The following is a 24,675-nucleotide window of genomic DNA, read 5'->3' on the forward strand; positions in this document are numbered from 1 at the left end:
GCGGTCTCAAGTTGTCATGGGCAGAATCCAGCACTGACCAGAATCCCTGCAGCCCTTCCCCCATCCCTCCTGCTTCACCCCAGGCTGGCTTCATTCACTATATCTCTTACCTTGTTTTTTCAGTGTGACCTCCTCATGTTAGTCCTCAGGGAGCCTGTCCCCAGCTCCTGCCACTTTCTTCCACTCCCAGACATGAATGACCAGAGATTGATAGACAAGGATTGCAGTGCTTTACTTATTTTCTGACAGAATGGTCAACGTGAGGGCAGTGCCTGGGGAGCTGGACAGCCCTCAGGGCAGGCAGGGTTGGGAAGGTAGGGGGTTCAGGCCATCGGCCCTGGCTCTGGCTCCATCTGGGTCTTCCCTCTCAGGCTGGGCTTTTGTGACTCTGTAGGCTCTGTGAGGGGAGGGAGATGGTAAGCTGGTGGCAGCTTGGTCATTGGCCCCCATTTCTGATGGGCTCACCTGTTATGCTTCCGGCATAATCGGGGCAACTGCCTACACTTGCCACCTGTGGATGAAGGAAATGATCCAATCACAAGTTGGAACAACATTGATTTCTGTGTGTGTATGTGTGTGTGTGCTTTGGATGCTGGAGGACAAGGCCCATCAACCTTGCTCCTCGGGAAGCACCAAGGCAACTCTGAGCAAGTGATGAGAAGCAGATAGGAGAAGAGCTGGTGCAGGGCCCAAGGGAGGACCTTCTCCCACACATAGAGGAGCACTTTGGAAACCTTCCTAACTTGTGTATTATTCATTCCACAGATGTTTACTGTGTACCTACTATGTGCCAGGCACTGACCTAGGCCCTGGGAATACAGCCAGGAACAAGAATGACTAGAATAGTTGCTCTAGTAGAGCTGGCTTTCTAGTGGGAGAGACCAGGAATAAGATCAATGGCCTAGCCCTGACCGGGTGACAGTTGGTTGGCGTGTCATCCAGTGCACCAAAAGATGTCAGGTTTGATCCCTGATCAGGGCACATACCTAGGTTGCAGGTTCAATCCCCAGTTGGGGCATGTATGGAAAGCAACCAATTGATGTTTCTCTCTCACATCTCTCTCTCTCTCTCCCCCTCTCTCTCATCAATTTAAAAAACAACAACCATATCCTCAGGTAAGGATTAAAAAAAAAAAAAACTAAGTCAAGTGTACAGGCGGTGATAAGTCAGAAGGTGATGCATGCTATAGCTATAAGGAAAAAGCCAGGAAGGAGGCAGAAGACCTGAAGGAGGTGATGGGGGAGCCACTTGGACATCTGAAGGAAGGGTATTCCACACAGAGTGAAGAGTCATTGCAAAGGCCCTGGGGTAGAAAGGAACAGGTGAGCTTAAGGAGCAGCAGGGAGGCCAGGAGGCTGGACCACAGTGAATGAGAGGGGATTTCAGAAGACAAAGGGGACTCCTGGACACCACCCTTACTTCCCGGATCCCTGGCCTGTTCAGCCCCTTTCCACAGTTATTGCCACATGCTCAGCTCATTACTGCACCTGGGGCTCCTCCCTCTACCTCTTTGGTTTTTTTAATCATCTTTCTCATCCTCAGGAATCAGTTCTGATTTTACCTCTTGAGAGAGAGCAACTCTCCCTTCCCCTCTCAGTCACATCATATGGCTTTATTTTCCTCGTGGTTATTATCTTTCTCTGTGTCCACTCTGCTCATTAGTGCATTTACCCGCTACATGCCGGGCACTGACCTACTGCTTGTCTGTTGTCATCCCCCTATGAGTTCTGAGCTCCCCCAGGGCAAGACCAGCATCATAGCACATGTTGGGCATAGAGTAGGTGCCCCAAATATTTGTCTCTGGAACGATTTATGGCCCCAGAACTAACATTCAGGCTCTGCCCTCACACAGACCTGGATCCAGTCCAACTCTCCGAGCCTCACTCTTCCTACAGGGGAGAGAACTAGATACAAAGTCAGGATCGATAAACACATGTTGCTTGACCCCTGATTCAATGAGGCTCAGACACGTGTTAACGTGTGAACCATCTTTTTATTCTGTCGGTGTTCTGCCTCCCACCTTAAGACAAAAAAGATGTGCCCATTTTCCTGATGAGAAAGTTGGACAAGAGAGGTAATAAAACTTGGTGAAGGTTACACAGTTTAACTGAGAGCTTGCAAACGGGTGGCCTTAGTGTTTTATTTAATGTGCAGCATTTTAAAAACTTTTTTTAAAAGTAGTTTTTCTGCTTGTTAGTCTCCTTCTGCTCCCTCCCCCATGTGATGCTGGGCCCTGGGAGCCGGCTGACCTGAGAGGCCAAAGTCTCAGCCCCTCGCCCTCTCCTTCAGCAGTGGCAAGGAGGCACTGCAGGAGAGAACAGGACAGGAGAGAAAGGTTTATGTATCTGGTCCCCTCCATCCTGCTCCCTCCTGACTGGGTTACAACGATGCAGGGGCTGCAAACCTCTCTGACAGTTCTATCTCTCGACCCTTCAGGCCAGTGTAATTACTGCTCCTCATGGCTACTAGTTCTGGATACTGCACCATCCAGTTATCCCGCCACCACCACATGAACAAGCCGAGGCCAATGAGGTGAAGAACCAAGGTGCCAACAGAAACAGAGGTCCCTGCTGACCTCAGATGCATGAATAAACCCAGCAGCGACCAGAAGAACCACCCAGCTGAGCCCAGCCTACATTTCCAAATTGCAGAATTGAAAGCTAAGTAGACGGCTGCCATTTTAAGCCACTGAATTCTGTGGTGGTTGTATGGCTATGAAGCTAAGAGATATGCCTCATTTAAATTCGCCTTGCCCAGGGGCCTTCATGAACCTACCCCACCCTGGCCTACCCCCACGCCAAGGCCTCCTTCCTCCCAGTCTTGGTGCCCCTCCCATCCAACGCCCATTCTCACTGGTGAGGATCACAATGCCTGTGATGAACAGCACAGCTGCGACCAACAGCCCATGTTTCCGTAGAGTGTAATTATCTGCAGAGAGAAAAGTGGAGGGGTGTGGTAAGAGGGCCTTAACCCTTCCTCCCCCTTGAATCCTCCCTGGGTAACTTACCATAGGAGAAGGGATCGTCTTCACTTGAATCTGCAGGGGACAGACAGAGAGCAAGTTGAAGTTCAGCAAAAGATCGTGAAGGAAACAGTAAATGACAGGATCAGGGAGAGGGGACACCTGTGTCTCAGTGTTGGTGCACTTAGAACAAAACCTAAAGTTCTCAGGTGGCACACAATCTGGCTCCCATTACCTCCCTAACTTTACCTCCTCACTCTCCCCTCATCATCTGCTCCAGCCCTGCTCATGACCTGCCAGACCACTCCAGGGCCTTGGCACTGGCTGCTCCCTCTGCCCAGAGTGCGTCCCCAGATATCCTCATGCGTCCCCTTCAACTCCTCAGAGAGGCCTTCCATGCCCTTTACAGAAATAATCCCACTCTCTCAACTTAACCCTGTTTTATTTTTCTTGATAACAACTTTAAAACCATATGACATATAATTAATATGGCTATTATTTTTTTGTCTCTCTCCCTCCACTAGAATGTCTGCTCTATGAGGGCAAAGATTTTTGTTGCTTTGTTCACTGCAGTATCCTGGCACTTAGAGCAGTGCCTGGCACTAGGTGACTATCTTTTTAATAAATAAATGAATGAATGTGTCGCATGGACATATCATTTTCATCTGCTCATGGGGGCTGGCTGGTCAGGAAGTGGAAGACAGAAGAACAAGGGGAAGAATCATGGTGCCTCTAGAAGCAGAGCTCCTTGCTGACCCCCCAAAATGATCTCAGATGCATAAATCCAGGTGAGAGCAGAAGAACCACCCACTGAGCTCAGATTAAACTTCCAAATTGCAGACTCAAGTTTAGTTCTCAAAAACTAAATAAATGATTGTCATTTTGAGTCACAGAGTTTTGGGGTGGCTTGCATGCAACATTCATTTATGTATTCATTCATCTATTTATTGTGTGCCTATCCTGTCCCCACCCTCTGCCAGCCTTGAAGTTGTGTATTCACCCAACGTATGTTTACTGAGGCAGTATTCCAGGTGCTAGAACACACAGTGAGTAGGAAATGGCCTGTTTCCAATCTGGGGACTTACTGACCAGTAGGCCTGTGTGCAGGGTCTGTTGCGAAGTCTTTGTCTGGAGACTGCTTGGAGAGTGTGGTGCCTTTAGTGGGATCAGCAGAGAGAGTGGCCAAAAGATGGTGGCGGACAGGAGAGAGCCGTGGAGGGAAACAAGGGGCATTACTGAACGTGTCTTTGTGAGAAACCCCCTTCCCACACCTACACATGCAGTGAACAGGCCCATGTGTCCCCCACTCCGACCCCGGAAGCCAGTAAATAATGAATATATTGAAACTAGAGGCCCAGCGAACGAAATCGTGCGCGATTAGGGTCCCTAGGCCTAGCCTGTGATCACGGCCATCTTCCGCCCGCTCGCCAATCCCCAGTCCCACCCCGGCTGCTGTCCACCCTGGTTCTCCGTGGTTCCCCGTTTGCCATCCAGCCATCAGAGCCTGCGGACCGGAGGGAGGGACCAAGAGGCCTGCCTTCTGCCTGCTTGCCAGTCCCCAGTCACCACCCACCCCGGTTCCCCATGGTTTCCTGTTCACCATCCAGCGATCAGAGCCTTGGATGGGGTGTGGAGGGGGTGGGGGGAGATCCGCACACGCTCGCCAGTCCCCAGTCCCCGTTCCCACCCCCCGCCATGGTTCCCTGTTGGCCATCCAGCGATTGGAGCCTGAGGGCTGGAGGGAGGGACCAAGAGGTAGACAATGCACCTCATAACGACTGGTCCATCGGTTGTTCTGGTCATTACACCATTATGATCACTGGCCTTTTATTATATAGGATTCCCTCCAACCTCCTGACCCCTCTCCTAGGACTTTGTGGACGGCCCCAGACCCAGGAAGTAAAGGATAACATCTGTCATAACCAGGCTGGGTGCCCCCAGGACCCCGGCCCAGTTACAGAGCCTGGAGGCACTTGTTATAAAACATTTTGAATATCGCCTCTGCTCCCAGGCCGAAAATACCAGAGGATCCTTCTCTTGACCTGCCCCTCTGGCACTGAGAAGTGTCCCAGTGAAATGGCTACTACTGTCTGATGTCCCAGTGTGAAGTCAACAGGCAGAAAAGCTGCCTCATGAACCCTGAGCTCCCCAGGCCAACTAAGCTCCTCACTCCCAAAACATGAACCATCAGCCAAGGATGCTGACATGTTCGGGAAAGCCTTGAACAGAGGTAGGCAAGATTAATAGCAGGGACAGAAAATGTAAGGGACAGCCTGGGTGGCGTGTGGTGCTGAGGCACCATGGCCCTACAGAGCCTGGCTCAGATTCTAGTTCTGCCACTTAGGGCTGTGGGCTAGGGCTTTCAGAGTAACCTCTCTGGGCCTCAGTTTCTTCCCTGTAAAATGGGGTTAAGGTGATGGTTATGAGCATTGAGTGAATACATGAAAGCTTAGCAAAGGGTCCAGCACTGAGCAAACTCTCAGCTAATGTTGGCTGTTATTATCTACTTGGCATACACTCCTCCATTCTTTTGGGAACAGCTTCCCCTTCCTTGGGCTGGGGGTGGGAGGTGTTCAGGCTTCCCGGCTATCTTGTTAGCCAATTGTAACCCAAGCCACAAGGGGGAGCACGTGACCCAGACTCGCCTTTCCCTGGGACCTTGCAAATTCCAAGAAGGGATTCTCAGTGGAAGCGAGGTGAATGAAGCCGGGCAGCTCTGAACCAGCAGATGACAGGAGCCAAGGAGGGGGACAAGCTCCAGCACAAGAGAAACAAAGATGGAGGCAGAGAGGCACTGGGGGCTTCCGTGCTCAGGGTCTGGGTGGCCCTGAGGCTCAGCTGAATTTCGGTCGCACATAACCAGGAGTATGGAACAGCACATATAACTCGGGTCAGTAAGGACTCAGCACGTGAATGAGGAACATGGAGATGTTTTCTCAATTGGGAAGTGTGGAAAGAGTTGCTACACCCCACTTGGGGATGTTCCCTTCCCCCAGACCCTTTATTTCCATCTGTCATAAAATGGCTTTAATAGACAGATTCTGTCAGAATGTGGTAGTTTACTGCCATCACTGGAAAACTAACATTTATAAAAACTGTGATAGGGGAATGGCATGGCCTTAGAGGTGGTGCTCTTGCCCAGTGCCCAAAACGCACACCGTGGATGTATCTCAGCCAAGGAGTAGCCCAAGCTACAGGTCCTTTCCAGGAGGGGCTGCTCCTCAAATATGGAGCATCACACCGGCCACCTTCATCTGGTCTCAGCCCCCTTCCCCACACCTCTGCTAACACTTGCTGCTCACTGGTATCAAGGGAACCACCTCTTCCCTGACTCTTGGTCTATGCAGTTCAGACAAGGCTGACCAGGTTCTCCAGCCCAAGGGTCCGGGCACAAAACTCAGGCCTGACCAATCAGAGTAGCCCTTTTCTCAGGTTCTCATTGGTCAGACATGGGCATGTGACCCCAGCTGTGCTAATGAAAGTCAATTCTGGACCTTGGGGTGCAGATGATGAGAAAGAGATGTGCCCTAGCTGTGCTCTAGCTGAGTTTGATACCTACACTTAGAACTATGGGACCATCTTTGCCACCAAGAGGGAGAAAGCCACTTGAGAATGAAGACAACTGAGAGAAGGAGCAAGTCTGTCATGATGACTTGAGCTCCTTGATCCAACCATGCCTGAAAGTGGTACCTCTGGACTTCACAGAACATATACAGCCAGTAAGCTTTTATTTTAGTTGGGTTTTCTGTAATTTACACTTGAAAAGCTCCTGCTCTAACAAGAAGACATACACAAGGGAAACACCTATAGCCACATTTCCCGGCCCCAGCCCTGAGAAGGAACCTGAACAAAAGAGCATCCTGAGTCTATTAGGCTTGGGAAATGTCACAAATTAGATGCCCCTCTGGGGACACTCGCTGCAATAAGGTTTGTTGAGACTCTGGAAAATCCTGCCAGAAAGAAACGTGATTAACTTTATCTTAGAGTTTCACCAACACCTTTGACAGAAAATCCCACTGAGCCACACTGGCTGGGCAAACCAAAAAAAAATGTTTTTGGAAGATGTATTAAGAACTCCCCAAACGGGTACTCTGAGAAGTATCCTTGGGGAAAAGCTGACCTAGAAGAGAATTAAACAAAACTTGCACATTCCTGTTCTAGTGCAAGGCTCTACCTTCCGTGCTGCTCTCATCCGTCCCCGGGTCTGTGGTTAGAAGCACAGTCTCTCCCTTCAGTTGCTGCGTCTGGGTTGGTGTTTCTACTGAGGTCAGAAGAGCAGGGAGGGGAGGGCAAGAAACAAGTGAATGAGCAGCATGGATCCACAGACTGCAAGGGGCCCTCTTCCCCGGGTCCCGCTGACACAAATCAAAGACGTTCATAAGCCGAGTGGCACTATGGGAGTGGGAAAGGGGGACTCGTGTAACTGCTGGTGGCAGGCAAATCAATGTGGCCATTTCCAAATGGCCTTGAAAACAAATTTTAGTGTTCATGTCCTTAACCCCATTGTATTGTGGGCAAGAGCTGGGCTCTAGAGCCAGGTTCCTGGACCCTGATCCCAGCCATGTCACTGACATGCTGTGACAACTTGGGCAAGTTACTCTGAGCTTCCATGTCCCTATCTCTAAGGTGGGGATAATGATCATTTCTACCTTTGAGGGATTGTGTGAAAATTGAGCAAGTGAACAAGGGTAAAATATTTAGACCCAAACAGTCACATAAGTGCTGTGTTTGATCAAAGGGAAAGGGACAAGGTTTCTCATTGTGGCACTGTGTGTGGCAGAAAAAAATGGAAGTGACCAAGGTGCTCATCAAGATGTGCAGAGAGCCCTGGCCTGTGTGGCTCAGTTGGTTGGGTGTCATCCCATGCACCAAAAGGTCACCGGTTCAATTCCCAGGCAGGCCACAGACCCGATTGCTGAGGTTTGATTCCCAGTTTGGGGCATGCAGGAGGCGGTCAATCGATCTTCTGCTCTCACATCGATGTTTCTCTCTCTCCCTCTCCCTTCCTCTCTCTCTAAAAATCAATAAAAATACTTATTTTTAAAAGACGTGCATACATTCATTAACTGTGCACCGGTAGCCTGTGGAGAACTCAGCAGTGAAAATGGACAAGATCAGTGTCTACACGGGGATGTGGGAAGAATTTCCAAACATTATTTCATGGGGAGAAAAGGCCAGTTGCAGAAACACAATCATATAATATCCTTAAGCTCACACAAATATACCTCCCAATCAGCATATTTCCTCCAGGTTACACACACGTGATACAATCTCATTGGGGGACTACACCCAACCCCATGCTAACAGTGGGGGCCTCCCCGAGATGGGAGAGACAACAAGGATGGGGAATGAACAAAGGGATTTCGTCTTGCCTACCACATTTTTATTACTTCCCAGAAGAATGTGTTTATATACACCTGTATCATTAAACATTAATAGAAAAAATTGGGGAGCACTTTTTGAATTATGTTAGACTCCAAGAAAAAGTTCAAAAATGATTTGAAAATTTTTTAAAAAGGGAAAAAGATAAAGAGATTAAAGGAAGAAGTGAATGGGGTTGGCACATAGGGAATTTCTGGGATGTTTGCAAAACTATTCCTTGGCCTGGTGGTGGTTACACAGGGGTTCAATTCAGAATGATTTGCTAAGTTGTACATTTATGTTTTTTGTACTTTTCTACATGCATATTATTTTTCAAGATTCCAAAAGATTTTTTTTAAAGAAGTGAATGAGTTGGCTGGCTGTCCAACCACAGATTAAACCAGGGGATTCAGAGTTGGGAGGGCTGAAATGGGTAACCAAAGACCCAGTGTCAGGGGAAGTGGGGAAACAATGTTGGTCCCAGGCCTACCTCCCCCCGTATCGCTGCCCCACTCACCACCAGCCTGCAGGGTTGAAGTCTGAGGGGTGGACAGGAGTTCTGGATGAACTGCGTCTGAAGTCCAGAGACAGGGAGAGAAAAGAGAAGAGGTGAGGGGGTCCATGAATGGAGGTACAGGAGTATTTCCATAGCAACTCAATGTTGATGTCATGGAAATGACTTAATTAATCCAGCCATTTCCTCGTTGCCTAAATGCAATGGCAGTATCTGCCCTGTCTCAGGCCCTGCCCTCCCCTCCCACCAATTCCCATTCCCCTTCTTAGCATCCACCCACCTCTGGTAAGAGCCCTGGAACTTCCTTTGGGGAACCATCCTTCCCCAACCCTCAGCCTACCTAATTCAGTGGGGGCTGGCACCAGCCCTGTTGGAGGTTGAACATGAGACCCAGGTCTGGCTAATCAGCTTTCTGTGCCTGTGGCCACAAGGCTCAGGGGTGGGCATGTGACCTGAGCTTGGTCAATGACACTCAGTTCTGGGACATTTGCTGGATTGGGGAAGGGAAAATTCTCTTCCCCCCGGATTCTTAGCAGGTAGGATGGAAATCCCAGGTTTCTGAATGCCATCTTGGCACTATAAGAGGAGACTCTGCCTGAGAATGAAGCCACCACAGAGAAAACAGAACCAAGAGATGAAGATAGGTTCCTGATAGCATCATTTGAGAACCTAGATCAAGCCACGCCTGAAGGTCTATCCCTGGATTTTTCAGTGACACAAATTCAAAAATACCTGTTTGGTCCAGTTTGAGAATTGTATTGCCATTGTTATTTGCAATGATAGGATCTTACCAGGCCTGTCCCTCGTTCCTCACCTGGGGTTTGAGTCAGGGCATGAATGTTCACAGTAGTTGAGTCTGCTAGAGAAATGGATGTGGCCTCCTCGGATCTCTGTCCTGAAAAATCAAGGATGAGAAGCCAGGGAGTAGGCTCTGGTCCCTCTCACCAACACCCCCACTTACCCTCCCTTCTGAAGCCTTTCGGGGCTTGTAATTCAGAAGCTCCTTCTGCTGGTAGAACAGCAGACAGCTCTTTGATTGATCAGCTTTGGTGGTATCAATACGTGAAGTGTTTTAAGAAATGCTAATGCCCCAACACCCTTCCTCCAGCCCCTCTCCTTGCCCATCTTTGTGGGATGGGGGAGATGGGTTAGCCCAGGCACTAGAGTCAGCCAGGGTCCTCATCTCAAATGCTGTTCCCAACCATCCCCTTGCTGTGTCACCCACTCTGAGCCTTGACTGCAAAGTGGGGATGACTGAATCGACTTCTCAGACCTTAGACAGCGTGAAATGAGATGGAGGGGGGAAGAGTCTCCCCCACTGCTTAACATGCAGTCAGTGCCTCGCCCTAGCGCTACTGTCACTACTCTAACCTCTCCTTTTCCCACCCTGCCCCTTGTTCACCCAACCCAGCCACCTGGCCTACCTGCTGTTCCTCACCAGACTCACTCATTTCCCCCGCCCCATACCTGCTTGGCTCATTCCCTCACCTCCATCAAGTGTCTGCCCAAATGTCACCTCCTAGTAAGGTCTTCCCTGAACACCTTATTCAAACAATCCTCATTCCTGTCCTCTATTTTTCTCCATAACACGTATCACCTTCTAGAATACTATGTAATTTACCAATGGGTTTCTGTCTTTCCCAAATAGAATGTGAGCCCCTGTTTTATACACTGCTGTTTCCACAGTGCATGCAATAAGATCTGGCATATAGTAGCTGCTCAACGAATACTTGTTGCATGACTGATGAAATACACGAAAACCATTGTATCCAAGAGAGCTGCGGCAGTGAGTGGAGAGTGTGCTCTGGGTTCTGGGACAGACAGCATGACTGGGCCCAGCCCCTCCACTCATTAGCCTCTGGCACAGACACTTCCCTTTGCCGAGTCTATTTCTTCATTGTGAAACAGGCAGGGCAACACGTATAATATAATACAGTAAAGCTGAAGGCCAGCTCCCACACACTGCCATGCAGAACGCACCTGCCAATGCCACCATAGCTGCTGCCTTCAGAAAGCACTTCCAGGCAAAGGGGAGACATCTCCAGCTCTTGGACTGGCCCTGGCTCACCCCCTTTGCCTAACTGTGCATCACCCGGGCATCCAGCGAGCTGCTCTGCTGGGAGCCCAGGGCTCCTGGCTGCTGAGTAGAAAACCGACACCCATCTCCTCGCCAAATCAAACTCAGTTCTTCTGGGAGGTGAAATGGAGGCTGCTCAGCAGGACAGGCTCTGGCCAGACTTGGAAGCAGCCACCCAGGTCTGAGGTGTCCAAAAGGAATGTAATCTTGGCCCCTTCGTTGGGACCCCCACTTCCTGCTCAGTAGGAGGTGAGGACACAGGATAGGACATCCAAACCCACTAGCTGCCCACCCCGCCCGGCCCTCGAGGTAGGGCTGGGGGCTCCGGAGCAGGGTGGAGACAAGGGCTGGGCCTTACCTCTGGTGGGGAGAATCAGGCCCACAATGGTGAGGAGATACAGGCGGCCGGAGGGCGACATCTATAGGGTGAGCAGGAGCCGGGGTCAGCCATGATGTCAGCGAGGCAGGCCCAGGGCAGCCCCAGGGATCCCTACAGCCCCCTTCCCCAGCCTGAGCAGGTACTTCTGGTTTCAAGGACCCCCCCTACCAGGGCTAATAAGAGCGTCTCAGAAGTGGGATCCCCAGCAGCCACCCCCTCTTCCCTCTGCAGGTCCCCAAAGAAAACAAGACACATCAGACAAAACTGGGCTTCAGGTAGCAGCCACTGTGCAGACGCCCGAGGCAGAGAAGCACTTGCCCACCAGGACTGACCCTGCCGGGCACCCAGAGGGGCCTGGGGCACAGGGGTAGATCCGGGGGCCCCTTCCCTCCCTCAGGGGCTGTCTCCCAGCCCAGGAGTCAGCAATGAAGGGAAAGAGGAAGAGTGAGTAATGTGCTCCTGACCTCAGAGGAAAAAGTGAGTGTCAGGACCTCCCCGCAGGGACAACAGAGCATGATGCTGGGCAGAGCTGGGAGGGATGGTCCGAGAGGGAGAGGAGAGCCGGGGAGACTGCGGCAGGGGGAAGAGGGGCAGGGCAGCCCAGGACCCCTGTAAGGCAGAGCGGGCCGGAGAACTGAGCATGGATGGGGGCAGAGAGGATCCGCTAAGGTCAGTCTTTACTCACCTGGGCCCGGGCCTGGGCAGAGTGGAGAAGGTGGAGGAAGGTCGGCGGAGAGACTTAGGTCCGAGCTGGGGGTCGGAGCCGGCAGCCTCGTGGAGAGAGGGCAGCGGCGGCCGTGGCTGCGTGCAGGCGGAGGGTGTGGCCAGGAGAGCGCCTGCGGGCGGGCGGGCGGGGACCCAGACGGGCTCAGTCATTTCCTCTTGGGTTTCCTGGCTTTAGAGCCTGGGGTGAGAGCTGCAGGGGGGAGACGCTACGGGTGATCGGGAGGGGGAGAGGGGTGAGAAGCCAGGCAGGGACCTCCACCCGCCCGGCCTGGGGCTAGGGGTCTTGGATGGGTGGGGTTCTTTTGGGGAGGGGGCTGGCGAGAAGGGGGGAGTCTATGGGGGTCTCTAGAGGAGGAGACGGAAAGGGCACAGCCCAGAAGGAGTTGAGGGAGAGGAAGGGAATCCTGGAAAGAGGAGGAGGCCGCTGGGGAAGAGGAAGGAGGGACCACTTGGGGACTTGGGCGAGAGCTCCCCAGGTTCAGTTTTGCTCCTCCCCCATTTGGTCCCCACAGATGAGAGCACACAGACAGAACAGGGGAAAAACCAAATGCACATTTATTAAGCTCAAGACACAGACACCGAGGGTGCAGGAGAACGGATCTTTGGGGAGGAGACGAGGAGGTTCAGGGGGGCAGTACCCGGGAACTCGGAGGGACAGGGGGTGGGCTCTCGGACTCCAGGAGCTGGAGACCCGAGTCCCTGTATCTGGGATGCAGATAGGCTCTTTGGGGGGTCGTCATAGCCAAGGCCTTGGGAGGGGCAGCAGGGTGCAGCGGCTCCAGCCTCGGGGTGGGTGGGGCGGCTCATTCCGGGGAGCGCTCCCAGCAGCGAAAAGCTGGGGTCCCCACCACCTCCACCCGGTCCTCGGGCTCCCACACTCAGGCAGGGACAGCAGTGGAGGTGCCGAGGCTGGCTTTACACACCGCCACCTCCTGGGGCTGGAGAGAGAGGGAGAGAGACAGTTTAGGTCAGTGACTAGAGCATCCCCTCCCCAGAGCCAGTGAGCCCTCACCCCCACATGGAATCCAGACCCCCAAGAACTGACAGTCTTGAGACAGTCTTGAGACACCAGGGAGTTGTCTTGCCTCCCGCTCCCTGCGGTGTGGGCCATACAGGGATGCCTGTGTGTCTCTGCCCTGCCCTGTAGGACACTGTCATAGACGGGAACACACCTATGAGGACACTCCCTGGGCCAGCTTGGGCTTCTGGGGGGGGGGGGGGGGGGGGGCTTCCCCCTGTCACAAAGGGAGTCTCCGCCTCCCACCTGTGCTCCCAGCCTCCTCCCAGCCTGCCCCTCCCCACACCCGGCCTCCGGCCTCCGGACAGGGGCCACAGCAGGAGCTCTCCTGCTCCCACCCACATGGGACCGGCACTCAACTGGAGTGGGTCAGAATCCTGCACATGCCCTTAGAACGGCCCCAGGCATCAGGGCCTCCCCCCGCCCCCCACACCCCCTCCCGGCCAATCATCCACAGAGTGTCCCCTTAATGCTTTTAAGTGAAATTAAAAGAAAGTCTCATGAAATCTGCCACCAAATCCCCCCAAATGTTGAGTACCCCAAAGCCCACGTTTTAGTTACAAGAACTTTATAAGAGGTAGAGAGATTCCCATCTGATTCTTCTAAATATCCCTGGAGAGGACGCAGGTCCAATAAAAACAGGTCAAGATATTTTTACATAATTAAAATTAACACTCCCAAGGAGTCACAATCTTTCTCTACATGCTTATCCCCCTCCACGGCCTACATCTCTCTCCATCTTCCTTTACACCTTCCATCCACCTGCACCCACTCTCCCCCTGCAGCACCCCCATTCTTCCTACTCCCCTCTGCACCCATCCCTCCTATATTCCACCCTCCCCCACCTCCATCCCCCTCATCCGCACCCTCTCCTGTACCCCCCCACACCCTCAATTCCCTCTGCTCTTTATCCCTTTCCATTGTTTCATGCTACTTACATTAGTTTTTAAAAATCTGCATTCCATACCTCTCTGCTTTTGTTATTTTGATACTATTATTCAAAAGCCCTTCCTTCCTTCACCCCTTTCTCCCTCAGCTCCTTCTCTTCTCTCCTGCATTTCATTCTAGATCTTCCAAATTGAACAATTAAGTCTGGAAAACATCTGCTTTCTGCTTCTCTAGGACTCAACTCTGTCTTATTCTGACTGCGGAAGTTCTTTCCCATGTGGGCCCCCCTCTCTTCCCAGGCTTCTGGCTTTCTACTCGGGGGAATTAGCTCATCCTTGCTTCTATAAGCTTGTGTCCTTGTGTCTGGAGGCTTAGTGGACGCTAGGACATTTGACACCCCACTGACGAGCCACGGTTTAACATTTTGAGCTGCAGGATCTCAGCTCCTACTGAATCTCTCATGTCCACCCATTGGGTTGGTGGCCCCATTCTTGGGGACATACAGTGCAACTCCCCTTTTAATGACTCCCTTTCCTGCTCCCACCTGTCCTCCTCCCAGAACCACACACTTTCTCACCCTCACCTGAGGAGGGAAGCTCCGACTTACAGGACTTGCATGTTGGGCTGTGGAAGCAAAGATGAGAAAGAAAAGCATAGGATTCGAGATTTATTGGGATGATCACTTAGTAAATTATGTAATGTTTAATTGATTTTTTAAAAAAGAGGCTCAATAGCCATAGGTTTATGTGGAATACAGGCTAGCCCTGGGCCCTTCTGTTCCCACCCCTCTCCCCGCTCTCCCCACTGCTGCCAGACCTCTCAGACCTGGAGTCCGCCTTCCTGCACTTCACCTTCTTGCCTGTTAGGAGAGAGATAGACAGAACAAGAAGACAGGACATAAGGGTCTGGTCGAGAGCCAGCAGGGGAGCTCTGCGCCTGGGGCCTGACCGGAGGTGGCCGTCAGGCCCTCTTTGAGGGTTTTAGATTCCAGGAGAGGGACACACTTACTGATGATGATGAGGATGCCCAGCAGGAACAATATGGTGGCCAGAGTCATGCCCACGGTCTGCACAGTGTCATAGTCTGGGGAAGATAACGGGTGACATCAAGGTGAGGTGGCACCTCAGCACCCCTCCCCCTGCCCCCAGCCTGTCTTCAGATTGCCCAGCCAGGGTCCCAAAATTCAGAGATGCTGCAGGCTGTGCTGGAGGCTCCTCCAGTGGGTGAAGATGACATAGCTCCCCTTGTCTTCTCTTCCCTTACCCCCTCCTCTGGACCTCCTTCTACTGCCTCCTCCCTGGTCCTGTCCACCATTGTCACCCTTCTGGACTACTGCAGCAAGCCACCTTCTCTGTGGCCTCCTACCCCAGCCACAGGGATCCTGTTAGCACCTGAGTCAGATCAGGGTCCTCCTCCCCTCAAAACTGCCCCTTCCCCTCCCCATTTTTATTGCACTCCAAGTAAAAGCCAGTCCTCATCACAGTCCACAGGGCCCTGTAAGATCTGGTCTCTGTTCCTTCTCAGACTTCACCCCACTCCACTTCCTCTCAGCCCCCTAACCCCGGGCACACTAGTTTCCCTGCTCTTCCTGGAGCATATCAGGCACGGTCCTACCTCAGGGTCTATGCACTTGCTGTTCCTCTACCTGAAAGATCTTCCCCCAAATCTCCCCCCATACCAACTTCTGGGCTTTATTCCAGTGTCAAACCTTCTATGGCTGTCCTATTTAGAATTTCCCATCCTCTTCGCAACACTTTAATCTAGTTCTTTCCATTATTTTCCTACATAAGAATTATTCTTGTCTAATTATACCGCAGTAAATATTTTTTGAAATATTAATTTATAGGGCACCCACTCTATATCAGCAGTGGTCCAGGCCTCTGCCCTCAGGGAGTTGACTTTATTATTGTGATAAAGCACTAAGCAAAACAAACCCAAAAATTGAGTCATGTGACCATGTGTAGGTGTGGCTCCTCTTGCTTGGGATTAGGGAGGGCCTCTTCTAGCAGAGCAGTCAGTATTGACTGAGGCCTGAAGAAGGAAGAGGAGCCTTCGCCAGCGGTGTGACGAGCTAGAGGAGGACTGTTTCTGTCAGAGGAAGAGCCAGGGCAAAGATCCTGCGGTGGGAAAGCACTCGGCTTGTGGGAGGAACAGTGTGAGTGAGCGAAGGCAGAGGGCAGGCGGGCTGTTGGGAGAGGGAATAGGGAACGGGTCTGCTAGACCTGGAGGTAGCTTCTTTGAGCTTCCATGTTGTGGGAAGGAATGATTTAATGGCATCATCCAAGTAAATCTTTCTCACAATTCTTATAGGTGGGAACTATTACTTTCCCTTATTTACAGAAGGGTTCAGAAAGGCAAAGTTGCTTGCTCAAGGCAACACGGCTAGTGAGTGGCTAAACCAGGATTCAAATCCAGGCAGCCTGGCCTCAGACTTGTTTGCTACTCTGGTGACCCTAATGCACCAGCCCTGAGTCCTGGTGAAGCCTGAAGGAGCCCAGAGAAGGTACCCCAGTTTGATTCTGCCCTCCATGAGCCCAGCTGTTGTGAGCTGTACCCACATGGTCCCATGGCTAGTAGCCTAGCACATATCAGCCACAACTGAAGTCACTTCAGCAGTGACCCATGGGGATCAGCAGCCGCCATCATCCATCCCCAGGTGCTCTTATCACAGAATCTGCCACTCACCATAGTGAAATGGGTCAGGTTCCTGAGGAACTGTAGGAAGGAAGGCAGAGAAAGAGAGAGGGAAAAAAAATATTTCAACACTGGGTTTCTTAACATATATGAGGATGCATATAGGGCCACTGGACTAATGGTTTCTGTGTAGAAATCAGATAAAGAGAGACCCCTTGCTCTGGGTGATAGAGCTTCATGGAAGGACACAAGGTTTGAAGAGTGAAGCACAGGATGGATTCCAGCTCCCACTTAATCCATTGGCTGATACCTTCCCTTGTACAGTCCTAGGCCCTGGTCCTAGGCTCTTGTGGAGGCTTTTGCAAATGATGGATTCATTCCCTGAAAGCACATACATAATCCCACGTGCATATGGTGCCGGAGGTGAAGAGACCCCAATCTCACTGGGCTGCTGAGTGTGTCAGCTTCCCCTGAACACTCCCTGAGATCTCTCAGTCACTGAGCTCCAAAAGGCAGCCACTGCAGCTACTGCTCTCATCCACTTGCTTCTGCTACCAAGTCCAGCACAGGGAGCAGTCCTATAATATACCCTATATTCTGCTATATATAATGTGTTTATATTACTTATTTCTAAGGCATTATTGATTTTAAGATTCATAATTGATTTTGTAATAGCTTCCCCATTGGATGTGTTATGCATGAATATGTATGTAACTTTACAACATGAAACACCCATCTATTAGGAAACTCACCCTGATTTCATAAATGTTAATGTGTGGATAAAATATGTATGTGTGTGGATTTTCTTTTCTCCTTGTCCCAAACTATATTCTCCTTCAGGAGAACTCAGAACATCTTTCCCATCCAAGAACCCATCTAATGGCTCCTGAATCCCTCCGACAGCTCTTAGTACAGTCTGCCGTGTCTGGGGCAGAATTCTAGGGCACCTCGAGGGGAGGGGTGCCAGCAATGCCAGGTGTTGTCCTTAGTGTTCTTCCCCTTCCAGGCTCAGGGAGAGATGGCTGCCTTGGTGTGGGGGGAAGGAGGCATGTGGCTAATCCTGGTCAATAAACTGTGAGTGGAAATGTCATCGTCACTTCCAGGCTGGAGCATTTAAGAGCCCAGACAAGAGCTCCCTGTTGACTTTGACCTGGTGACAAGAATGTTCAGGATGGTAACCGCTCCGGTGTTCATTGGTGAATGAGGTCCCCAGCTGACCTGTGATTGATGAATAGTATAAGTGAGAAATAAACCTTGGTTGTCAGAAGCCATGAGATTTTTGGTACTATTTGTTGCCCTAAATGCTCTAGCCTAAACTGACTAATACAGGTGGCACCTAGGGAAGACCCTGAAGAGCACTGATTCACACAATGTGCAAGTTCACCCTTCTCCATTCTCTGTTCAGTCTTCAAAGAGGAAGTCTTAGGTAGAGCAATTGGATTATCCTGCTTTTTGTTGCCTGTGTTTCCATATACCCTCCCTACCCAAACCATCAGGAACCCGCTGGGTGAGTGCCTGTCCTAAAATCCTCTTTGGTTCTTCCCTGGCTGCCCTGTGCTCCATGCGGAAGTTCTTCTGGTTCCTGCTACCCCAGCAATCTGGGTCCTCAGGGCTAGGCTGAGCTAAGGGTGGAGCCAGGAGGCAGGAAAAGGAATGTGCACCACTCCTGGCCAGTTGCCAGAGACTAGAGGAAGGAGGTGGTTGCTATGGTAACTGGGGCATCTTGATAAGTGAAGAGAGGTGGTGGGCTCAGGCATCTCAGGCGGGTGGGGTTCTGTGGGAGGCTTAGGGGTTGGGTTTCTAACTCTGGAGCCAATCTTGACTCCCTCTGCTCCCTTTGTACCTCCCTTTGTTGCCCCTCCCCAGGGCTGGCTTCTGGCCAAGTTGAGGGTCCTTCTCAGGAATAAGGGACCCAGGCCCAGTGGGTCTCCTGCATTCCCTGTTTGTCCCCAACTCTCCCTCCTGCTTTGTGACAGGTTGGGGAGAGACTTCACCTTTCTCTCCCCTCCCCTCCCAACAATCCATTATTTAGTTTCCTTTAGCAGTTTGCAAGACACACCATACTTTTCCTCCTGGGGTTCCCCAAGACCTGTGGCCCCCTCTGATGATGTGACTGGGGAAAAGATGGGGGGGGGGGGCGGGGGCTGAGGCGTGTGTCTTCCCACCTTGGCCCGTCTACTGTCATCGATCCTGCTAACCACCTCCATGAAAAGAAGCCCTGGGCTCCCGCCAGGCCTGCCGGCTCAGCCCAGCCCCCTCTCCCCAGGGTGGTTTCCAGCCTCTGCAGGCCCCCCCACCCCCGCCCTGCTTCCAATTCTGCAGATACGGCTCATGCAGCAGCCCCTGCCTGCCGGGAAAGGGGGCAGGGAAGGAAAGATTGGAGTGGAGTGGGGTTTCCTCGGGACCGCTAGCCTTATCCCCTGGCCCTCTCTGGGCGCTGGGAACCCTTCCTCTGCCCCCAACCCTCAGTTAAACCGGTCTTCCCCTGCTCCTCTGAAGAGGCAGGCTCCGGGGAAGGAAAGGAGGCTCTTAGGAGAGAGAGTGTTTAAGCGGTGCATATAACTGGGTTAATGGGTGTGAAATGCACATCGCTGTGGTTGGATGGAGGTGGGGAGGAGCATCCGTGTGCACCAAGTGCACCCCCCAGTCCAGACAAGACCCCTGAATGAGGGCTGGAAAGGAGGGACCTGTCACCCATTCCTGCCCAGGGGGGCTGCTGCAGTAGATCAGGCCCCACCCTGTGCTGCTCCTCCTCCTCTCTTCATTCCTCTCTGGCGATTTGGGTCTCTCTCTCTCTCTCACCTCCTGTGTCTTTCTCTCTGCGTCCCTCTCCACAGTTGCCTCATTCCCTCTATCTCTCTCTGTCTCTGATTTTCTCTCTTTCTCTGCATGTCTCTGTTTCTCTCTGCCTCTCCCCTTCACTCTCCTGGAATCTCTCTGAGTCTCATATCTGTCTTTCTGGGTCTCTGACTCTGGGTCTCCTGTCTCCCTTGATCCCTTTCTATCTCTTTCAGGCTCAGTCAGTTTCCATCTCTCTCCATCTGTCACTTCCTCCATCTCCCTGTCTATTCCTTTTTCTCCTCTCCCACTGAACCTGCCTGCCAGGGCTTTCCCACCATAGAAGCTAGCGCTGGAAAAAGAGGGATATGACCCCCCCCCCCCCCCAGTACCCATTTCAGGGACCCTGAAAAGGGCGAGAACCTCTGTGGCTGCTGACCCATCAGCTCCCACCCTCAAAGCCCATCTCTTCGCCGTCCACTACCATGCTGTGCTGTGCAGGATCAGCCACCCCGTTGCTATAGCTACCGGTCCGAGCATCCTTTCTCTCCCGACTGCCGCTCTCCCACCGCGGGTCTCGCACAGGAGCGACACCACTAGGAGAGGGTGCCCAAGAGGCCCAGAGGGGCGCCAAGGGGTTCACTGCAGGGGCCTCCGCCCATGGGAGGAACGGACATCCCCTTCCCCCCTCCCCTCCTTTTCCAGTACTGATAGCTCCTCAGATCCTCTCTCCGAAGCTCTAAGACCCCGGAGCCCCCCTGCACCCTTTCCCCAGGCGACGCTCACCCTTGGTGGGGGCCTGGGTTGGGGTCGCCATGCCGGGCTGGAGCAGGGGAGGCTGGATGCCGAAGCGGTGAAGGCACGGCTGCGGCAGCTGGAAGACCGATGGACTGATGTCTGGGGGAGATGGGGGAGCCCTGGTGTTGGGGGGGGCCGTAGCCAATGGGGGCCCGGAGAGCCCGCCTCCGTCCTGGCCACCCCCACCCCCGCCCCCGCCCACTGCCGAGGTCTCCGCCCCTTCCCCAAGGGTGGGGGCGCCCCCTGCCGGGTTCTAGGGGGTGCCTGGCTAGGCTTCCGCACAGAGGAACTGACATCCACAAAATGCTGTCAGGAGAGAAAACACGTTTTATTGGAAGTCGGGGCGGCAGAGGCGTCGGTGGGGTCTGGGCTAGGAAGTGGAGCAGTCCAGGTGGCAGCGGGTGCGCGGGCGGTGGGCGGGGCATCAGGCGCCAGGGGAATCCTGTGGGGTGAAACAGGTGAGTCAGGAGAGCCCCCAACCCCTGCCTCAGCCCTTCGCGCCCCCCCCTCCCCGCCCTGCCCAGCTTAGAGCTGCAGGACCTGGCTGGGTTCCATGGCGCCAGGTGTCTCTACCGCCTGCGGCTGGACAGACCTGAGGGGAACACAGAGTTCGGGTGTCAGGAGGGTACCCCGGTTCCTGTGGAGTGGGGAGCAGCAGAGAAATTCCCCGCCCTCCAGTTTGAGATCAATCCCATCCTCCACACGCCCGGGGAGGGCCAGGAATGCGGTTCTTGGAACCAACCCGCACCCCCAAACACCCGAAGTCTCCCCACACTCACGGCGGATGGAGCTGCGGAAAGTTCCCTCCTCTTCGTCAGGTTCCCCAGTCCTGGGAACAGAGAAGCAGAGGAACTGGGAATGGGAAGAGGGGGCGGCCACTCCCAGGTCCCTCTGAGGCAGCCCTCGTTCCGCAGCCCCGTGTGCCCTGAGGCCGCGGTGGGCAAGGAGCAGGCTGGGCTCCGACCGAATTCAGGGGCCCCGGGAGGCGTTCCTGCGGGCACCGGTGAGTACCTCCCGGGGAAGGACTGGGAGTGGGCGCGGGGCGGGCGACCCAGGGATTGAGGGCAGACTGCCTCGGATGGCCTCTTCCAGCTGGGTGATCTCGGGCAAGTGATTTTACCTCCTGTGCCTCGGTTTTCTCTGTAAAACGAGGTTAACACAGCAGCTACTCGGAGGGGCGGCGCGGAGGGCGAATAAGATACAACGCCACGGCCTCTGGCACGTGGGACACGCCCAGTGAGTCTTGGCTATTATTTATAATAACATCTGTAACTGTTTTAACATGGAGAAGGTACTTGCTCTTACGCATTGTCTGGGCTTTGCATTCTTATTTAACGACGAATCAAAGAGCGAGCAACAAGACCGAGCTAAACTGGGCCACCACGCGGTGATCTCACTCCTCCGTGGCACATTCGCAGCGCGCCCCGCGCTCCCGACTTTGTGTTTGGGGAGCACTTGGCACCTCCAGCCGCCGCCCCCGGGGCTGGGAGCTCAGCCGGGTCCCCGGACCCGGGTAGGGGCGTGGCACCTAGTAGGTGCTTGCTGACGGGTCTCTGGCTGTGGGTTGGGTGGGCTTCCGCGTCGCCCTCAGAGCCCCTGTAGCGCGGGAGCAGGTGACTGAGCGCTGGGAGGGCCTCTTACCTCTGCTGCTGGTTGAATTTGCACCGGCACTTTCTGCCTGTGGGGAGGGAGTTGGGGGAAGACAAGGCTGAGAGTCCGCTCGAGGCGGCACCGAGGGGCGCTCTGGCTCCAGGGGTGCTAGCGAGGGTGGAGCCGGGCGGGGCCGAGGGCGGGAGTCAGGCGGGCGGGGTCGAGGATGGGATGGGGGTGGGGCAAAATGGGGCAGTGCCTGGGCGGGGCAGGAACAGGGCGGGCAGAAGGTGGAGACAGGGCGGGGTTGAAGGCGGGGTGGGGCGGGGCGGGGACGGGCTGGAGGCAGTCGGGGAACTCACTGAAGACGATGAGAATTCCCAGAATGAAGAGGACCCCGGCGATGATGAGGCCTCCGATCCTCAGGGACTGATAGTCTATGGGCAGCAGGGAGGAGGGTGAGGGCAGGGAGGGGAGGAAGAAGGATAAGAGAAGGGCAAAATGGGGAGGAGGGAGCGAGGAGGAAGGATGGGTAGGAGGAGAGGAGAAAGAAGATCAATCAGAAAGGAGCAGATATGGGAGGACAGAGGCGATGGATCAGGAAGAGGAGAGTGAAGGAAGGGAAGGAGGTGGGCAGTGCAGGGAGCACGTAGGAAACAAGGGAGCCGGAGGGATGGTGGGGAGGATGAGGGGGACAGGGAGAGGAGAAAGGGCAGGAAGCAGCAGAGGATGGGCCGCAAGATACTGAGAAGTAAAAGGAGAAAGAGAAGCAGAGAAACAGAGAGGGATCAAATAGGGAGACAGAGGCACACAGAAAGAGAGAGAGAGAGAGAGAGAGAGAGAGAGAGAGAGAGAATGAGGACAAGACAGGCAAACCCAGCCCCCCTACCCCAATTCCCAAAGGCAGATGCTCCCCTCCCTCACCGTAGGTGAATGGGTCATGTTCCTGTGGAGCTTCTGGAAAGAGAAAAAGAAATCAGGGGTTGGATGCTTCCTGGGCTCCTTGGACAAGGAAGGGCATAAATAGACCCTTTTGGGGGCTCTACCTTCCTGGGCTGAGAGTTGGGGAACAGTTGGACCCTGAACAAGCTACCCGCCCTCTCTGGGTCTTAGCTACCTTCTCTGCACTGCCCTGGGTGGGGTAGGGCGCACCTAACTGTTCCCGCTCCCATCTCATTATAGGTTGTCTCTGATCCCATCATCCTGCCACCATCCCACCCTTTGCCTGACCTGGGCACCCTCCCTCCTCCCCCACGTACTAGCCTGTTACTGGACCCCATGTGAGACCCCCACTTCCCCAGCGCCCCAACTGACTCAGTTTAGGTTGGAGTCTCCAAATTGGTTCTCTAGCAGGGTTTCCCCAACTCCTGCTACCCTGGGTCTGAGGTGGGTAGTGGGCTGCCTCCCCAGACTCACCTGCTCTCGCCATGGCAAGGAGACTCACACAGAGAACCAAGATGTGGTCGAGAGATGCCATTGTCCTGGGGGACACCAAGAGTTAGGAAATGTGCACCCTTGTTCCCCCACCACTGGGGCCTGCACCCAAGGGGTTAAGTCGGAGAGGGACTTAATTTCCAAAGCATTTGGCATGCACCTTGAGTAACAGGGGCACCCCCTGCTTCACAGGACACAGTGTCACCAAATCAACCCACAAAATGGGGTCACATGGCCACAAGGACGGGGGTGAAACACACACTGCCCACGGGGATCTCCTGCAGGCTGGGCCTCCCCACAGCAGGCCGCAGATTCCCCCACCCACTCCAGTGGAGAGCGAGAGGCCTCCCTCCACCCAGATGGACAGACATAGACACTGCAAGGGACGAACATGCCCAAGGGCCCATCTGCCCACCACGGCCGTGCTGTGTCCGAAATATCCCAGCTCTGCTGCCCTGGCCCTGACAGCCGCTCTCTGCCTGACCCTGGGTATAAATATCTCCCACTTCACTCTGGAGGAATTTGCCTCGTACAGGCCACCATGGCAACAGCCTTCCTTCCCCTCCTTGGGGTCAGGCACAATCCTGCTGGGGAAAAGGCCACCCCTTCTCCTCTTCTGGGAACAATGAGAAAAGGGAAAAATATCCCCTCCACCCACCTCTGGGGGACATCTTCCACAATCGGACAACACCAGGCAAGTGACATCAGGGCAAAGACAGATGCCAGGGCAGGGGCGCTCGCATACACACACACACACACACACACACACACACACACACTGGGGCTGAAATGGATACGGCACCCGTCCGGTACCCCTACACTTCCAGTTGGAGAAGGATATGGGGTGGAGACACAGTCAGGAATATATTACTCCTCATCTAGGCCTCCAGTGCACCCAAACAGTGACGCAACCCAACGTACACACATAAATGTCCATAACCCACACCAGCCAGGGGGCAACAGCAAGGAAGGGAGAAGTGGCGCACCCATAGTCCCACCCCCGGGACAAGCCAGTGTCCCAAACATACTGCATTTCTCTTAGGTTTGGCCTGCCTGGGAAGCCAGGGACTGGCCACTCCTGCTCCCAAAATAGGCTGCCCAGCTAGGCGAGGGGTGAGGCCGGGAGGGGAGGGGTAGGGGACGCTCACCCCAATCAGGCTGTCCCCTGCTGGAAGCAGGCCCCCAAGTCTGGCTGTGACCGGGCAAGCACTTTGGACCCCCTGGCCCAGAGCTGGATGCACCGCCCCCAGCGATCTCCCCTCCCAGCCCCACCCCAGTTATGCCCTCCCCAACCAGCAGCTGTAACTGGAGCTGGTGCTGGAGGGGGGCCAGGGGGCGGCCCCCAGCCCAGTCCGCCCTGGCCCGCTAAGTTAACTCTCTCCGCTCAGATAGAGGAACAGTAGACAGCCACGTTTCGGAAAGCTGGAGAAAGGAGGTCCTGGCAGAGAGGACTGGATTGCAGACACGCACACGCACACGCACACGCACACGCACACGCACGCACATGCCTCAGGCC

The 24,675-nt window shown here is 53.8% G+C and overlaps 3 protein-coding genes across 10 annotated transcripts; all 3 read right to left on the minus strand.

Annotated features, from left to right (window-relative positions):
- Nucleotides 1-213: 213 nt before the first annotated feature.
- On the minus strand, nt 214-12,123 carry FXYD5 (FXYD domain containing ion transport regulator 5). Of its 3 annotated transcripts, none has more exons than XM_070398512.1 (10): nt 11,979-12,123; nt 11,273-11,333; nt 9,652-9,732; nt 8,841-8,897; nt 7,137-7,220; nt 4,052-4,117; nt 3,008-3,037; nt 2,854-2,928; nt 466-511; nt 214-397 (listed from the first exon to the last, which is right to left on the minus strand). In XM_070398512.1, the coding sequence occupies exons 2-10, from the start codon at nt 11,331-11,333 to the stop codon at nt 292-294; spliced, it is 606 nt and encodes a 201-aa protein (XP_070254613.1). In that variant the 5' UTR covers nt 11,979-12,123; the 3' UTR covers nt 214-291. The 3 variants fall into 3 exon arrangements, with proteins under 3 accessions (XP_070254613.1, XP_070254611.1, XP_070254612.1); XM_070398510.1 differs by having other exon boundaries at nt 7,137-7,223; nt 11,979-12,121; XM_070398511.1 differs by lacking the exon at nt 11,979-12,123 and adding an exon at nt 11,626-11,688 and having other exon boundaries at nt 7,137-7,223.
- Nucleotides 12,124-12,550: 427 nt separating this feature from the next.
- FXYD7 (FXYD domain containing ion transport regulator 7) lies at nt 12,551-20,276 on the minus strand. Of its 2 annotated transcripts, none has more exons than XM_070398859.1 (6): nt 20,124-20,276; nt 16,611-16,640; nt 14,934-15,008; nt 14,751-14,784; nt 14,509-14,549; nt 12,551-12,957 (listed from the first exon to the last, which is right to left on the minus strand). In XM_070398859.1, exons 1-6 carry the CDS (start codon nt 20,152-20,154, stop codon nt 12,935-12,937), a joined length of 234 nt encoding a protein of 77 aa, XP_070254960.1. In that variant the 5' UTR covers nt 20,155-20,276; the 3' UTR covers nt 12,551-12,934. The 2 variants fall into 2 exon arrangements, with proteins under 2 accessions (XP_070254960.1, XP_070254959.1); XM_070398858.1 differs by having other exon boundaries at nt 14,742-14,784; nt 20,124-20,275.
- A 168-nt stretch (nt 20,277-20,444) lies between these two features.
- On the minus strand, nt 20,445-24,414 carry FXYD1 (FXYD domain containing ion transport regulator 1). 5 transcript variants are annotated; one of them, XM_070398855.1, is made up of 8 exons: nt 24,308-24,414; nt 23,142-23,206; nt 22,650-22,682; nt 22,088-22,162; nt 21,777-21,813; nt 20,915-20,964; nt 20,676-20,727; nt 20,445-20,577 (listed from the first exon to the last, which is right to left on the minus strand). In XM_070398855.1, exons 2-7 carry the CDS (start codon nt 23,200-23,202, stop codon nt 20,705-20,707), a joined length of 279 nt encoding a protein of 92 aa, XP_070254956.1. In that variant the 5' UTR covers nt 23,203-23,206; nt 24,308-24,414; the 3' UTR covers nt 20,445-20,577; nt 20,676-20,704. The 5 variants fall into 5 exon arrangements, with proteins under 5 accessions (XP_070254956.1, XP_070254954.1, XP_070254953.1 ...); XM_070398853.1 differs by lacking the exon at nt 24,308-24,414 and adding an exon at nt 24,188-24,209; XM_070398852.1 differs by lacking the exon at nt 24,308-24,414 and adding an exon at nt 23,818-23,879.
- Nucleotides 24,415-24,675: the final 261 nt, after the last annotated feature.

Source organism: Myotis yumanensis, unplaced genomic scaffold (genome assembly GCF_028538775.1).
Source record: "Myotis yumanensis isolate MYYU_CA2020_CCGP unplaced genomic scaffold, mMyoYum1.0.hap1 SCAF_18, whole genome shotgun sequence".
Classification (NCBI taxonomy): domain Eukaryota; kingdom Metazoa; phylum Chordata; class Mammalia; order Chiroptera; family Vespertilionidae; genus Myotis; species Myotis yumanensis.